The 17,679-nt window shown below is 41.0% G+C and overlaps 2 protein-coding genes across 2 annotated transcripts; both read left to right on the forward strand.

Moving 5' to 3' along the window:
* Window positions 1–1,559: 1,559 nt before the first annotated feature.
* gnrh2 (gonadotropin-releasing hormone 2) lies at window positions 1,560–3,257 on the forward strand. The gene is made up of 3 exons (XM_053440880.1): window positions 1,560–1,694; window positions 1,854–1,937; window positions 3,219–3,257. Exons 1-3 carry the CDS (start codon window positions 1,560–1,562, stop codon window positions 3,255–3,257), a joined length of 258 nt encoding a protein of 85 aa, XP_053296855.1.
* A 1,907-nt stretch (window positions 3,258–5,164) lies between these two features.
* On the forward strand, window positions 5,165–16,654 carry wdr1 (WD repeat domain 1). The gene is made up of 15 exons (XM_053439051.1): window positions 5,165–5,324; window positions 6,719–6,840; window positions 9,828–9,918; window positions 10,013–10,160; window positions 10,554–10,734; window positions 11,800–11,877; window positions 12,063–12,143; window positions 12,710–12,943; window positions 13,177–13,269; window positions 13,632–13,783; window positions 14,240–14,327; window positions 14,427–14,537; window positions 14,643–14,816; window positions 14,933–15,077; window positions 15,446–16,654. Exons 1-15 carry the CDS (start codon window positions 5,309–5,311, stop codon window positions 15,550–15,552), a joined length of 1,821 nt encoding a protein of 606 aa, XP_053295026.1. The 5' UTR covers window positions 5,165–5,308; the 3' UTR covers window positions 15,553–16,654.
* The last annotated feature ends 1,025 nt before the right edge of the window (window positions 16,655–17,679 follow it).

Below are 17,679 nucleotides of genomic sequence, written 5' to 3' on the forward strand. Positions count from 1 at the left end.
ATCCCATTACAAATCACTATTACTACTTTTAGTAAAGCAAATGATCCAAAGACGTCTTCCTTCACCGCCTACTGTCACCTTAAAGCTATAGCTGTAATATTGTAGCTATAACAACGCTAAAATAAAGGGATTCTAAAAATCCCTTGAAGTAAATCAAACCACATCAGCTGCTCCAACTGGAACAATGCAATATAGCCACACGTGTCCAGCTGCCCTGACAACACTGACAGGTACGTCTGAGAGCAGGGATCACGTCTCCTCGGAGACACATCTTAGAGTCGTCTTCCTTCGGACCAATCCAACGCCTGAGCTGGAGGATCAACTGAATCAACAGCCACGTGTCACACTGTCAGTCACTTCCTGCGTCTAAAACTCTGTAAACATGCCTCCTCTAATTGGGAGAGTCGTCATGAATCCACGCTGTTGGCCCTGACTGATAGGTCAGCGGGGTCACAGAGAGGACGTGTGCGATGGTTCCCTGTGGGTCCAAACAGGAAGGGGAAAAGAGGAAATAGGATCGATGCTGTCGTTTGTTCTGAGAAATATATCTAATTGCTCTCACTCAAACTTATTTGTCAACCAAGGCCGCGTCTATAGAGGCTGAAAGTTTAGAGTTTTTTCTGAGTCATTTCTGAGACCCTCTCCTGGGTTTAAATAATCCTGGACGTCACCATGTTAGTTCATCTGCTGACCCACATCTGTTATTCAGCCGGAGTGACAGTGTTTGAAGGTGCACATCAGGGATGCACGTGAGCAGGTGAGCATCCCAGGGGCATCAGTGGTGTTTGCAGGTGCTAATTGGAATTTGGCCAGGTCTTCTGTGTGTCCTGTCCCCAGCGTGTGGCTCATTTCACCACGGGGGAACAGAGGGGTCACAGGTGTCATTGATGGGCGGAACACGTACGGAGTGACAGCAGAGATGTGTGTTGGGTGGGGGGGCTTTTCGACTGGTACATATAGTGAGGGGCGAAGAGATCCCTTACAGAATTACACCTGTGAACCCGTGAGACATCTCCCGCCGTTGACTGACTGCAGGACGAGCAGAGGGAGCCCTTGGAGGGACGTCAAGGACAGACTGTGGTGATAAAGTTGTGAGAGTTGGCGCTGAGGTAAGGACACTTTACTCTCACCTCTGTGTAACTCTACTGTTCTGTCAAAGACGGATGAGAATGTTAGAATTATTGTCACATTGAAAATTTGTGGAGACCCATTAATTGTATCATTATTTTCGACAGGATGTACAATAAATTGACTTCAGGTTTGTTCATTACACAATAGTTAAATTAAGTTCAGAAAAGTTTGCAAAACTGCAGTGAAATATCATAACTTTTACAAAACAGTATTTAAACGTATAACTTGTCTTGATATAATCATATAATACATAACAGCTCCCTGGTAACAACCATCTCCAGTAAAGTCGATTGTGTTGAGCATTCATCGCACTGTAGTGGGTATTTAAACATTATTGACTATATTAAGACTTAAACTTTCCATGTTGAAACTAGACTCTAAAGGGTCAGGCCTCTGAACGTGTGTGTTTACCCACAGGTAGAATGATCATGTGTGCATCTCGGTTGGTTCTGCTGCTTGGGCTGCTTCTCTGTGTGGGGGCTCAGCTGTCCAGCGGCCAGCACTGGTCCCATGGTTGGTACCCGGGAGGCAAGAGGGAGCTGGACTCGTTTGGCACATCAGAGGTCAGGACCACCGTTTCTGTCTGTGTTTGTGTGTGTTTGTGTGTGTGCATGTTGTGTGTGTGTTTGTGTGTGTGTGTGTGTGCTTGCAGCCTTCTCTCTTTCGTTGAGTATTTTCTAGTGAGGATGGATAAACTCTTCACCTTGTTTGTACCCCCCCAGATTTCAGAGGAGATTAAGCTGTGTGAGGCCGGGGAATGCAGCTACTTAAGACCCCAGAGGAGAAACATTCTCAGGAACATTCTTGTAAGTGAAGTAACCACTAACCCTAATGTCCCGCTGTAATCACAGGAACTTCCTAAAAATCACCAGTAGAGAGAAGATCATCTGATCAACAGTGTGTAAGATTAAGGGAAAAGGGATCTATTGGCAGAAATTGAATATAAAATAATCCTGGTGATGTTTTAAAAATGTGTGTTTCATCTAAATTATACAAATTGTTGTTTTCTTTATCCTGGAATGGGCCCTTTATATTTTAATACTTAATATAATCTTATTTCTACAGAAGCCGCCATGTTTCTTACAGAAGTCCAAACTGGATAAACTTAAACACCCTTTGAGTTGTGATGAAAATTGAAGTTCCCTGATTTTAGATTCTTCTGTCTATCTCCAGAAAATCAGAAGATATAATGTTGTGTTTCCTACACATATGCAAAGCACAGGGCATACCCCTCTGACACTCAGTCACCTCCCATAGGGTTTGATGATCTAGCTCTCACTTTATAGGCAACAGAGAATTGTTCTCATGAATTTGAAAGACTGGCTCTCAACATTGGGCCTGTTAAAAGGAGTTTAGATTCATTAGTTACTGTACTTAAGTACATTTTTCAGTACTATCAAATCTTCATTAAAGATATACGAGGTAGGATGAACACAAATTCTTCTACCTTAACTCTGAAACATAGACTGTTTATAAAAAGCTCTGCACACAAATAATACAAAGTGTTGTGTCACTATATTGTAGAACGGATTGAGGTGGACTCATTAATGACATGGAATAAATCTGAAGTAGCTTCAGAGCGTTAAAACAGACCAAGCAATCAGCCCAATCCAAACAGAATGTGCACTCCATTAGTAAGAGACCAACAGTTTGGGTCTTTTTTGTGGAAGTCAGAATAATGGTATAGGCTAGGGACAAAGTTCTTGTTCAGGGGCTTATAGGCAGATGATAAATATATCAGTTTAAAATCAACATTTGTAATAAATAATATGTTTTCCAAACACTTAATTGATACCAGTCTCATATCTGCTCTTTAGATATAAAGTTTAAGCGAGCATGATAGTTAGTTTAGCCTAAAGACTAAAATCGAAAAAAATGAATGATTCCTTGTAGGTGCTGAGTCATGACATGATTCCTCACATTATGAGCCACATCACAAAAGGCTCTGCTTTAATAATAATAATAATAATAATAATACATTTTATTTATAAGGCGCCTTTCAAGATATTCAAGGTCGCTGTTAAAACACACCTGCATGTGTCTGCCTAACCTGTCGCGTGTCTCAACTCAAATTTCTCTCTCCACAGTTGGATGCTTTGGCCAGAGAGCTCCAGAAGAGAAAGTGACAGTTTCCCACAATGCACTGCTTTTCTACCTGGTGACCTCTTCATCAGTGTATTCTTCTTGTTGTGAAACTTTAGGTTGATCCTCTGATCTTGTATATTAATCAGTAAATTTGTTTTCCAGCTTCACATTGATTTTACTCGTGGCACACAAATGTTAAAATAATAATATCCCACAATAAAACGTTTATTTTGATATTAACTTCTGGTCATATTTGGTGGTCATTGTATCTGTGAGTAACTATTTTACTTTTGTGTCATTTGAATATAATGAAACTTGATCTTTTTTTGGTTGTGATAGCTCAAAGTCTGAATTAGTAGGTCTTTATGTCTTACGGCTACTGATACAATAAAAGTGCATCCAGTTCATTTGATATCCACTGAATATATCAAAAATGTACAACCACTGACAAAAAAGTTTACTCTACATTCAGATTTGTTTGTTTATTTGCACCTATTACATGGCTTTACCTAACTGAATGGCTTGACTATTTGGCCGACGGGCACTAAATTTACACTAAATCAAGCCTATCTACGTCAGACAACTCAAGACAGTCACTGAACAAATTTGTGGAAACAGAATGCACAACGTATGTGTCATCGAAATGCAATTTAATGCAGAAAATGTATTGAAATATTAAATTTTCCATGAGGACTAATGGGATTTTTGGCATATTACTTGAGATAGTTGCTGCAGAGGTTCCTGCAGGCAGACTGATCATTTGTATTGCTGGACATTTTTTAGGATAATGCAAACCAAGTATTTGAATAATATCATACCAACTGTTTCATAAAAATACATTGGTGGAAATATGCCTGATAACAGACCCTCTTCACCTACTGGACTTCAAGAACTGGATCAATGAATTAATGGGTAATAACAACCTGCTGAAGCTACTTGTATGTTTATTTTAGGCCCCTACTTACCCCAATGTATGAGACAGATGTATCTTGACAACACGCATTTAATGGCCTGATAACAGTTAAAGTGGGGAATGGTCACATCATTTTTGGCCAGAGCAAGAAAGGGGACACTGGAACATGGAGGGGCCCATCAGAGCACATCTCATAGCTTATACTATTAGATTTTCTTCACTACATGTATTGCTGTAACATTACATGTGCTGTTGCCATGGAAACCCTCTGGAATGGGACCATCCTAAATAGGTCAGGGGATTCCCAGTCCTATTCCAGGCAGGTATGCTCCGAACTGACTCACAGGATGACATCAGGATTTAATGTCACCATTATGACACTGTGGGTCAGTGGGTTAACCTCTCACATGTGTGAAATAGTCCTTGTTGGCCATTTCATTTGGTTCTTCATGCATACGTGCATTGTTTTCTCTGGTGGCCAAAGTAGTGCGTCTCATATCTTGGGACAATTCTGCCCTCACTTTGACTTCTCAGGCAACCCTCCAGTGCACATAAACCTGGCTTTGTTCCGCTGTGGTTTCTCTCATACATTATACATACATCCAAGCCACACAGCTAAACATCCATTGGAAACATTGGTTGTGTGAGTGTTTAATGTGTTATCATGCTGTTGTGTGCATTAGGGCAACAATACGCGATTAATTTCAATTTGGTTAAACACTGTTTGAACCATAGACAATATATACATATATACAAGACAACAACAAGGTTAAATAAAAAAAAAGATACTTGAATGGAGGCACATTATATGTTTTTTCTATCTTTTTTTTTTTTGTACGTTTGAAGAAGGAGTCACCATTTACTTCACCCACCCCTCCATCGGCATACTGGTGAGTAGGTAATGAGGGAATTTTCTTTTTTGGGTGAACTGTCCCTGTGAAGCGGTTAATCTGGGAGCCTGACAGGCCGCACTGAGGGAGGCACAGCTCCCAGTAGCCTCGGCCCATGGCAGCGTACTATCTGAGTTGACTATATATGGGCAAAGCCAGGCTGAGCGAGCGCTGCAGCCGCTTCCGTGTTTGTGTGATCGGGGAGTGCACAGCCGGGGAGCCTCACTGTCTCCACTCTTTCATTCATTAGGAAGTGTCACGTAGCGCGAGAGCCCAGCAGAAATAAAAAATGCCGTCTGAACCGAGTAAGTCCCTCTTTTCTTCTCTAACGCCGAGAGGCAGCTCTCATTCAGGGCGACGCCGCTCGACTCACCGACCTACTCCGCCAGGTAGCTCCGCAGCTAGTCAGTTAGCTAGCCTCGCCCATACAGAGCTGCACGACTTTTGACACTTCTTCTCCCGAGTGAGAGACGCACGACCTCACAACACCAGCGAGAAAAGCCGACTTATCAATGGCCACACGCTTGGTAGTGAAGATACAGCGACTCTTCTCTACAGCGCTGCCACCGACTTTTCCTGTCAGTTAGCATTAGCCCGTCGAGCTAACGTCAGACAGAGGAAATAGTTGTCCCCGCATCACATTGTTGTGACATGTCCAGACAGTGAGGAAGCGCCGCCGGGCAAGTAGCTGACAGAGCTGAAGCACTTTTAAAGAGCGGATTTCTCAGGAATAAAACTGATTTATATCAATTCATAATGCCAACATCCTTATCACATGCGGCTTTATGATTCAATCTTTCCCAATGCTTAAGAAAAAAATAATGCACAATGTATTCAAACATTAGATAGTTATGTAACGTTTGCTTGTTAAATTTTTCTATCGAATGAGCTCAAACAAATACCCCTCAAATGTCAGTAATAAAAACGACAGTTTAACACTAGGCACAATCATGTTGCCAAAGAAGGAATTTCAAATCCGAAATAAAGATCAGTTTATGTATACAGTTTTTAATTAGTTTTACAGGATTACAATCACATAAGATTAAACGGTAAAGGTTTATAAATGTAGCATGTTAAACAATGAAACGCTGTTGACCAAAGGGCTTGACACAAAGAATAAAAGAATATAAATATATGCTTAAATCCAAAGTTAAAATTTTGTATAGAAAAATTATGTGGATAAAATATTTCACTGAAATCCAGGTCTTAAACACAACTCAAAATGAAAGCCTGGAAGAAGTGGATCCTCAACAGTGATTTCAACGATCTGCAAATATCTTATTGATATTCAGGTTTTTGTGATGCAGAGGCGGAACCATCTGCGAACCATTTATCTTTGGACAGAAATAAACATCTCATGGGCACTGCCATGATGCCTCACACCTTAAACCAATAAGAACAGAACTGGCCATGTATCTGGAAAGGTCAGTGACATCAAGTCATCAGATTGATGAATTAAGCAGCACTGTGTACCTCTGCATACACTAATATCTGAAAGACTATGTTTTTCTATGCAGAGCAGGCTGCAGGTTTCAAGGTGTATATCGTCTTTATTATATACCGTGTGGTCGTTTCTGTCTGCAAAAAGATCTGTTCAGGTTTATACTTTAGGGTTCCTCAGTGTTTGCTCCTTTTGAGCTGTATTCATCTCAATAATTCACATTATCTGTCATCTCTCATGTCATGTCTCCTCTTTCAGAACATGTATTCGCCAGTCTCCCACAGATGGAGAGGGGAGTGGCAAAAGTGATTGGCGGCGATCCCAAAGGCAACAACTTCCTGTATACCAACGGGAAGTGTGTCATCATCAGGAACATTGAGGTAATCATCATTTTATGAAAGCAGAACTGTATAAATGGTGTTCCCACTGAACTAAACCAAAAGGTGAAACTTCACTGAGCTCCTGGTCCACACCCAGCAGCTGTGTAAGGTGTGCTTTGGATGCCGTCCATACTATGGCTCACCTCTGGTTATCACTGCTAGGTTGCACTGGGTGACATTTTTTTTCTAATTTAATTTGGCCCACACAATAGCACATGCTGCTTAATATGTACCAGGATATGTTTGAAAACATAATAAGTTATAATATAATAAGTTAATAAGTTTTTTATTTGAAAATGGCACTTATTCTTTTGTCTCTCTGTCTCTTATCAGCTGTTTCAGGATTATACTGTGTTTTAAATCTGACTTCAATTATAACTGAAATGGTTGCAGACAAAGAATGATTAAGCGTGGGTATGATTTAGCATAGGGATGCACCGATATGGAAATTCTTGGCCGATACCGATATTTAAAATAACAATCTGGCCGATAGCCGATACCGATACCGATATTTGTTTATTTTCTTTTTGTTGTTATTCATTCACCCTTTTGTGCCAGAAAAATAATTAAATCATTATTAAAAAAGCACTATTCATCACTCTTATCTTTTAATGAGCACAAATTGAATCAGATTTATGAAACAATCTCTGATTTAACTAAACTTTATTTAACAGAGACATATTAGGCCCATTTTTCCGCAAGTTGAAATGGTTCCTTGGGATCTTAATGAAATGTCTGTAACATATTTTGGTCAAAATACCACAAGGGTAATTTAAAACAGCACCTTTTTACCCTGTCTAAAATAGCCCTGTTAAAGTATCATTATAGAGAACGCTCTTATCATTGATTTACGGTAGCAGTATTGCCCGTTTATTAGATGTGTTACGGATTCTGTGTGTATGACGTATGTTGTCAGTTCCCTTGTTACCTGTGCATGAGACGGATGAATAGAGCCGGTGCACATGAGAATAAAGTACTTAAACAGACGCTACGCTCATACTTTTTACACCAAGTTACACTGCGTGAGTCAAGATAACTTAACAAGCCCTCCTGTCGGGCAGGAATCACATCGCGTCAACACCCACCGTGGCCCTTCGCGATGCTTGTTTTAATTAAACAGTCGGATTCCCCTGGTCCGCACCAGTTCTCAGTCAGCTGCTAGGCGCCAGCCGGAGGGTTCCCCCAGCGGTCGCCGTAGCTGAGGTGATCCGCGAGAAGGGCCCGACACGCGTCCAGAGTGGCCGCCGCTGACCGGGTACCCAGTCCCCTCCCCGCCTTCCGCGAAGGCGCCGTGAGGTGCCACCGGATGAGGACCTCCCGGTGCCGCACACTGAGCCTCCGGCGGCGCAGAGAGGAGGGCGACGGAGCGACTGCTCCCCCAGCCGCGGCACGTGCCCAGCGGTTTTACCACAAATATGAACATCGGCCAATGATATCGGTGAAAGTCAAGTTTATTACCGATAAGCCGATATCAGTAAACGAGGCGAATATCGGCCGCTACCGATGTTCGGCCGATATATCGGTGCATCCCTAATTTAGCACTTCTCCAAATTTAACCTTTTATTTTGTAATTGTAAAAATAATCTTCTGCAAGAAGAGTTATTCCTGCTGCTGTAGGTTTTTGTATTATAATTTATTTTATTTGCTAGGGCTGTAATGATTTTCAAACAAAAACTGAAACCGCGATCCAGACGTCCAAAGTTTCAGTTTGCGATACACAAAGACAGAACTGCAACACGACTCCCTGCAGGTATCGCCTGTTGTGTGGGTGTCCAATCACACTCAAATCCAATCACAACCCTGGGACCACAACCTACTTAATCTGAACCAATACAGAAGTGAGTAGTATTTTCAGACCAATGAGTGGAGGTCAGAGAGGAACGTTTACAAAAATGCGTTTTAGAGTTTGCATGTTGTCGCCGCTCTGGATAAGACGCCTCTTCTCTAAAGTCAGTCAGGAGGAAATCATCTGGGGTAATTGTTTATTTCCTGTGGAGTTTCCCTTGAGCTGCCGGCCATCTTATGCCCGACTGGCCGACTTGACCCTCGACGGTACCGTGAGTGCCCTGAACATATTGTATTTAGGAACGCTGTTGTTATTGGAGCGTCACGGATGCTTCTCTTTCTGATTACTTTCCTGAGGTATTGGCTTATGGAGATCTGCAGTTACTAACAATAATAATATTAGCGTGCATTTATATAGCGTCTTTCAAGAGAACCCTTGAGCAATTGGCACAAAAAAGGATAGAAATAAACAGCACTAATAGCAGGGTGGAGTGTTGACTAAGGTCAAAGGCCTTATTGAACAGGTGGTGCTTGAGGAGTTTTTTGAAGCTGTCCACAGATCCAGCGTTGCATGTTTCAGCAGGGAGAGAGTTCCAGAGGGTGGAGGCGCTTTGTCTGCAAAGGTTTGCAGTTTGGTGTTGGGGATAGAGAGCAAACCTGAATTCGAGGACCGCATCCTTCTGAGTGGAGTGTAGGGATGGAGGAGGTCAGTTAAATATAGTGGGGATAGGGCACGGAGGGATTTGTAGGTGAGAAGGAGGAGTCTGTGATTAATTCAGATCTTTATCGGGAGCCAGTGGAGGTGAATGAGGGTCAGGGTGATTTGCTGGAACAGCTTATTTATCGTTGCATCGGTTTTTCGTTGTTTGAATTGGATTGAACTGAACTGTGTGAGCTTGTGGGGGAGACTGACACTTTTCTTCAACAAAACAATCAGCACAATGGTTTGCAAAATGGAGCCCTGCCTCCACCTGTTATTACACATAAGGGTCAAGTAAGGGTGTGAACACTGTAAAGATTTTGTGTTGAACTTCGATGCTTATGCTCATGTCCATTTCATTCTCTTTTTATTAAGCAAACAAATAAAACATATACAGAACTAATAGGATCAAAGTTAGAATTTGGAAATAAAACAACAGAACCATGTCTAAACCATTTGTCAGGCAGACGTGCTGATCTGTCACTTCCCCTGTGTTTTACAGAACCCGGCTATCGCAGACATTTACACTGAACACGCCCACCAAGTGACGGTTGCCAAGTATGCCCCCAGTGGATTCTACATTGCTTCTGGAGGTAAACAACCCCGATGTGAACTTGTTTCAACAAACATGTATCTGCACTGACCACAGTTATGTGGAATCAAAATAACTGTATATAAATCCTTCAGATGCATCCGGAAAGATCCGTATCTGGGACACCACTCAGAAGGAGCACCTGCTCAAGTATGAGTACACGCCCCTTTCGGGCATGGTCAAGGACATCGCATGGACAGAGGACAGCAAGAGGATGGCAGTGGTCGGGGATGGACGAGAGAAGTGAGTATCAGGGCCAAGAAAAGATGTCTACTCATCATCAAGATATGAAAGCACTTCATTATATACGCTGACCACAATGACTCAGTCTGAAGTTCCTCTCCACACACATTGATTAATTTTCACTAGACACAAAACCAGTGTTTGCTTTAAATAGAGTGTCCTCCCAAGGTAGCTTTTTGTATAGCAATTGTATTATAATTTAGTTATGAATTAATCTAGAATTAAATTCTAGACTTTTTGTAGGTACGCCTCAAAATGTTGGGTTCATATTTGTTTTTATTTCATCCTAGGAGACTTGTTTTTACTTTGAAACTCTTCTGATTGGTTTGATTCATCTTTCAGACCTCACACAAACCTGGAGCGACTGAATGTGTTGTTCATCTCTTCCTGCAGGTTTGGGGCGGTGTTCCTCTGGGACTCTGGCTCCTCAGTGGGGGAAATTTCCGGCCACTGCAAATTAATCAACAGTGTCGACATCAGGCAGAAACGCCCTTACCGCCTCGTCGCTGGCAGTGATGACACCTGTGCGTCCTACTCCGAGGGGCCTCCATTCAAGTTCAAGTTCACATTACGTGTAAGTTTAGGTTTTCCTTCTTTACCTCAAGGCATTGGAGCAGCATTTTGAAAGTATTTTTTCAGATTTATTTAAAGTTAAAGCCAAGTTGTTTTTACTGGACCTGCTTCTAACAAGTGAAGTCAAACTCAACACACCAACCAAAGGCTAAATGTCAGCTTCTATTTGTGGTATTAATGTCACTAACAAAATATTATCTCTAGTTAAATGTAGCCATGACATCAGACTGAGAGTTTTTGTCCTTGTGAATTTGAACATCAAGCTTGGGTGGTTTTTGACACTGTTGCCTTGTTTGGCCGTCTCCACATTACATAACCGACTTCCCCCGTACATTCTGGGAGAATAGTTGTCATTTTCCCAAAACCAGGGCTATTTATCTCAAGAAACCTTTTCTAAATTTTTGAGGACCAAACTTTTATATTTTCGCCTTTACCTAAAGATCCAGTAAGTCAGGTTTTAGAATTCAATCTGCTATTATTATATTTAGCGTAGTAGAGAAAAGTGCTTTCTGTAACACTGGTTGTGTTCTGTGTCATCAGTTAATTTTGCAGCTTTAGAAGCAAACCTCCTTTTTAGAGACATGACCTGTGTGTTGTTGCACATTAACTTGCTGGTTCTACACAGTTCCGCAGAGAACAATATATGCAGGAGAGAGAGAAAATACAAGATATATAATTGTTTTTAATCGTCCGCACCATTTAAAACATTTTGGCTGCAGCAGCTATGTGCAAACCTTGTAAACATTTATATTGAATGGTTCTGGTAATGTTTAGGCTATTCTTTCAATGTGCACAGTAATGATTTTTGGCAAAAATATCTATTTTCATATATATATATATATATATATATATATATAGTTTTTGTGTAAATAAACATTAGCCTTGACCAGCCTTGACCGTGTAATATCCGGAAGGTCTGTCATGAGGATGAAAATGATGCATTTCATTCCCTTTGCCAATTGGAACTACCTGTTATGTCTTTGTATAAGGGACTGAAAGTATAACTGAAGTAACAATGTTTCCTTATTAATTATTTGCCTCCCCCTCCCCCTTGTTATTGCTATAGGAACACAGCCAGTTTGTCAACTGTGTCCGCTTCTCTCCGGATGGAGATCGTTTCGTCACAGCTGGCGCTGACGGCCAGGTGAGTGTTAGTTTGTTGAGTGTGTGAACCAATGAAAACGTAGAAGTGAGATTGACTAAATAAAGTAACTATCACTGTGATATTTACTAAAGTAACACAAATAAGGATGTCTTCCCATAGATCAGGCTATAGAAAATATAAAAACTACAGTTCTCAAAAAATTATGTTTGTTCTCTGTATTTCAGATTTTCATGTATGATGGAAAGACTGGTGAGGCTCTTGGGCCACTGGGTGGAGAGAAGGCTCACAACGGAGGAATCTATGCTGTAAGTGGGGTCTCTTATGGAGAACATGTACATTCAGTATATACAGTATCTTGTCTTATGTCTCATATGGTTAATCTAAACTTAAACAAATTCAACCTGTAGTGTTTCCTACAGAATTAGATTATATTATGTTCTATTATGCGGTGGCAGGGTTTTGGGGGGTGGGGGGTGACAGACTTGGGACTGGGAGGATTTATTATTTTGAATTTGGACCCAGTTCTGTCACATGCACACAAAAAGTAATCATACCCTGAACGACAGGTACACAGGAAGTGACGGTGTTATGTTGAGTTCTGTCGATAATAGATCATAAATACTTTTAGCTCTGATGCTGATGCCCTGTTACCCAAAGACCACTCTGATAAATGAATTCTCTGAAATCCGTCTCCTTCTCTCCTCAACTTGCTTATTTTTGTCCATTAATTCCTCATGGCAATTGGTGCTTCTGTTGTGAAGTGAACACTTATTGGGGACTTTGACAGTAAAATTTTAACTTATATTTTGTCACATGCATATTAATATCATGATTTTAACTTTTTACACCCTTTTTAAATTACCTGCTTCAGGTTAGCTGGAGTCCTGACAGTTCCCAACTGATCTCTGCCTCAGGGGACAAGACCGTGAAGCTCTGGGATGTTGGTGCAGGAACGGCTGTCACCACCTTCAACCTGGGCACTGATGTGACAGACCAGCAGCTGGGCTGCCTGTGGCAGAATAACCACCTCCTCAGCATCTCTCTGGCAGGATACATCAACTATCTGGACAAGAACAACCCAAACCGGCCTATACGCACCGTCAAGGTCAGATTCTCACATTCTCAAGGATGCGTGTTATGGATATTATCAGTAGAGTTCAGATTCCGCTAAATCTTTAAATCCAAGAGTTGCTGTTGGAAGAAAAAGAGCTGCTCAACTTTTGATTTGTTGAAACACTGTGGAAATGATCTGTGAAATGTAAATTAGCATGTTCAAATAGTGACTGTTCTTATTTACCCTTATAAATAAATCCTGACATGAACTTGTTCATCCAACAGGGACACAGCAAATCCATCCAGTGTCTGACAGTTCACAAAAGCAACGGGAAATCGCACATCTACTCGGGGAGTCATGATGGACACATTAATATCCTTCCAGTGATTAAGTGCTGCCAGTCATTTTTGTTAGCGTGCTACAGCTAAAAGGGTATAGTCAGGTGTTTTTAACATTCATACCCACCAGACACAAACAATGTGTAAAGGTAAGGTTTTTCTCAGTAAAGCATCCCTGCATCCCTAAGCAACTCCTGATGTTTGAAGGGCTTTTCTATTCATGCTATCAACATTTTTCTCAGAGTAAATAAAAAAAAAAAATGTTTATCACTCAGATGAGTAGTAGGTGATGTTGCCTCTGTGGTACAGTCAGTAACTATGCTTTTCAGTAGAAATGTCCCTTGAACCTCAAATATCCACGTCTAGAATGACTGTTGTCCTTAACATCGACCTCACATTACTGGGATGCCGACACTGGAGAGAACGACTGCATGTCAGGGAAGGGCCACAGCAACCAGGTGAGCAAGATGGTGACCAACGATGCCGGCGAGCTGGTGACGTGCAGCATGGACGACACGCTGCGCTACACCAACATCAACAAGAAGGAGTACAGGTGTGTGCTTTGTCTAGTAACAATGGATCGGACATCAATCTGGATAAGCAGTTGTCCGGTAGAGAGGACTTTCAAGTTAAAGCTTTGTTTCGTCTGTTGATAATGGATTCGCCTTCACTTAATAATTGGCCGTGTAGAAAACCATGGATGCGTTTCATTTTAAAAGTTTTAGATTTGTCATTTCCTATTTATTTACAAGCATTTTCATAATTGAATTATTAAATTAAACTCAGAGAGTTACTTGCCTCCACTGAAGCTAATGGTCCCTTTTCAAGCCACATTTAAATTCACTGAATCCAGTTATGTATTTATTCATAAATATCAGTCCCCTAAACATGTCTGCATTTTTTTCATTTGTCATGCCCCACCAGATATTGGCCTTCGTAAAAACAGATTTCACTTATCTTTGCTAAATGGTTAATTATAATGTAATTAGCTGTAACTGGTGGTTTTCAGCTCCTCTGATGTGGTCAAGATGGATTTCCAGCCCAAAAGTGTGTCAGTGGCGTCAGGAGGCCTGTCACTGGCTGTGTGCATTGAGCAGGTAATGTCATCATCCCTCAGGTGTTGAGTTCAGTGTTGAGCTTTCAAAGGGTTCACAGCATCACAGATATCACATGATCTGACCTCTTTCTTTTCCTAGGTTGTCTTGCTGAAGGATAAGAAGAAGGTCTTCACATTAGACAAGCTGGACTATGAACCCGAGGTGGGAGATATCCATCCTGGTGGCACCACGGCTGCAGTGGGAGGAACAGTAAGCGGAACACAATTAACATTATCTCAGGGATTAATACCATCAGAACATCCTCCTGTTGACATTATATTTGGGATTTATTCTTGCATTTCTTCCTCTCCATAGGAAGGAATAATCCACCTGTACTCCATTCAGGGCAACACTCTGAAGGATGATGGCAAAACCCTCAAGGTTTTAGGGACGGTCACAGACATGGCCTACTCTAATGACGGAGCCTATCTGGCTGTCATTGATGATAAGAAGGTTTCCACAGTCTTTTCTGTGGCAGACGGCTACACGGTAAACACACTTACACTATACGCCGTTTAGGATCCAGAATCCAGAAGCGTAGTTTAAAATGGTGTCATCGCCTCCTTTTGTTATTTCTCACCTCTTAGCTTTTTTCCCCCCTCCAGGTCAAAAACGAGTTTCACGGACACCATGCCAGACCGGTGACCCTGGCCTGGTCACCTGATAATGAGCACTTTGCAACCAGTGGGATGGACATGCTGGTGTATGTCTGGACAGTTGCTGATGCAGACAAGAGAATCAAAATCCCAGGTAGGTAACTCATGCCTGGCAATCGTCTGTGCAGACATACACAGGTATACTTGGATGTTGCTTTGTAAGAGCTACAAACATTTTTTTCTCAAGAGAACGCCACAGTGATCAACTCTATGATTAAACAATGACTGAGTAACTGATTTATGTCATTGTTTTTTATAATTGAAGTCAGACAAACATAAAAGCCTGTTTTTTGATTCTAGATATAACCAGACTCTATATGCTAGTGTGTATTTTTGGATATTATGTATTGCTGAAGTGACATTGACTGCAAATGTTTTCACATTTTACACAGTAAAGTCCACAGAGAGTTTTCTTTATGTTATTACATGTTTGTAACTGGTTATATGCTGTGATGTCTGCAGACACTCATCGGTTGCACCACGTCAGCGCCCTGGCTTGGATCGATGAGCACACTCTAGTGACCACCTCCCATGACGCCAGCATTAAGCAGTGGACTATAACATACTGAGCTGCAGGCAGACAAACATCCATATATCCAGGGACAAGGACTACTGTAGAAGTCAATCTTTTTCTTTCTCTTTTTCAAACTGTATTTTCACTATCTGAACGGTGTTCTATTCTGTCTGTAAACATCTGAATTGTAAACGGTTGGGGATGGGAAAGGCTCCCAAAACAATTATCCAAGATTATATCCTTGATCCAACTAATCACCACTTACTCTGTGATGAAGTGTACAATGTAACCACGAGTGCTTTGACATCTCTTTGAGCGCTCGGGACCCAGAAAATGATTTGTAAGCTCAACATTCCATAGGTAACAGCCTTCGCTCAGTTTAAAGTGAAATCCTCCTCTGTATAGTTGGGCTCAGTACATCCTGACATAACGGATGAACCAAAAGTGAGTTGTTGTTTTTGTATCAGCAAATTGGTGAAATTAAACCTTTTTGGTTACTTTCCTGAAATTAACTAAAAGTAACTGGTCCTCACTGAACTTGTGTATCGCTTTTTATTTTAAAGGTTTAATGGGGGAGGGTGTTCTTGCCTATTGCTTTGTCTTCGGTTTCTGTGGTTTCTAACTGTACCTGTTGTCGGGAGCAATAATTGGGACAGAAAGATCAAAGTATGTGTACAATGGAAATGGTGTGTGATCAGTCCTGTGTTGTTGCTGTGTTTTCTTTGGGCTCACTATGCTTGTCTTACTTATTGTCATATCTTCATGCATCTGCTTTAAAAGTGGAAGTGATTCATTCATAATAATAACTACACTTTTTCAGTTTCATGCATATTTTCACTTGTTTTATTTTTTACAAACAACACATCAATGCCCAGTGGGAAGTATCATTATAACTTCGTGGTAATCAGGAACACACTGAACTGTGGGTCTTGACCAGTAGGGGTCCCTCCAGTGTGTTGCAAAGACTGAGAGGAGGAAATGGAAAAAGCGCCATAAAGGGCACCTCCTCCATGATCTCCCCATTAGTCAAAGTTAATCATTATATAATTGTAATTTATCCCTGGATTGAGCTCACTCAGTCATGGTCACTTCAGTGTCGACATCTCCTCTGTCCCCTTTTATTGTCAACTGTTCAATAAAGCAGAAATGAAAAGAAAGGCATCTTTAAAATGTGTCTCAGGAACACACTGACAATCTGGTTTAAATCTGTTTGCTAGATTGAAATGTGCTAAAGAAAGTGGTGATATCACTTGCAGTGATATGATCTCATCTGTTCATGGGAAATAAATAATTAACCCTTATAGCTCAGATTAATGTTCAATCCAAGTTTTATTAATGGCATTTGACCCAGGAAATAAAAGTGCAACTTAATGTGCATACAGTTGTATGTGCACTGAAAGTGCTCACAGAGGAATAATAAGGTTTTTGTATCACAATCACAATTGAAGTGTTGTATGTATCAATTATTCACAGACAGTTTGTTCCCAACTAATTGCCACAGCTGATGTACCACATACCACATACAAGTTTCTGGGAGGCTAATGGCTGAGCTGACCGTGGCTCCACCTAGTTACTCTAAAATAGAATTTTCTAAATACATTTTCTAAAGCAGCATACACCAGTCACAACTAATATGTTATTTCATACAAAATGGCATATATATATATATATATATATATGTGTGTATGTATGTATGTATGTATGTATGTATGTATGTATATATGTATGTGTGTGTGTGTGTATCACCTCATCATACAATAATGTAAATGCAAGTTTGACTAAATGTAGCTCAGACAGCTACCGTATAAGGCCTGTATACATGTAAAGTTGGTACTGAGCTATGCAGACATTCAGAGGATCATTAAATTCACATTTCTTCATTGATTTCCAATGGTTAAACATGTCCAATTTTCACTTGATTGAGTTATTGGTGTCAGATTCTGTTTAATCTTGTGAAAACAAACGGAGCAACACAATAAGCAAACAAAGCCACTGATGCTACGGAGAACAATAGTTAACAGACAGCAGGCACATAGAATACATAATTGTACTGGTGTACTTTCAGGAGTCACATAATGCAGAGCCAACACTGGTCTCTGTTGGTTCAGTCTGAGCACTGTGTGTTGGAAACCCTGTCATTTGGTGGAATCGGCTCTGAGGGTTTGCCATGGCTGTGCACATT

Source organism: Pleuronectes platessa, chromosome 2 (genome assembly GCF_947347685.1).
Source record: "Pleuronectes platessa chromosome 2, fPlePla1.1, whole genome shotgun sequence".
In the NCBI taxonomy this organism is placed as follows: Eukaryota; Metazoa; Chordata; class Actinopteri; order Pleuronectiformes; family Pleuronectidae; genus Pleuronectes; species Pleuronectes platessa.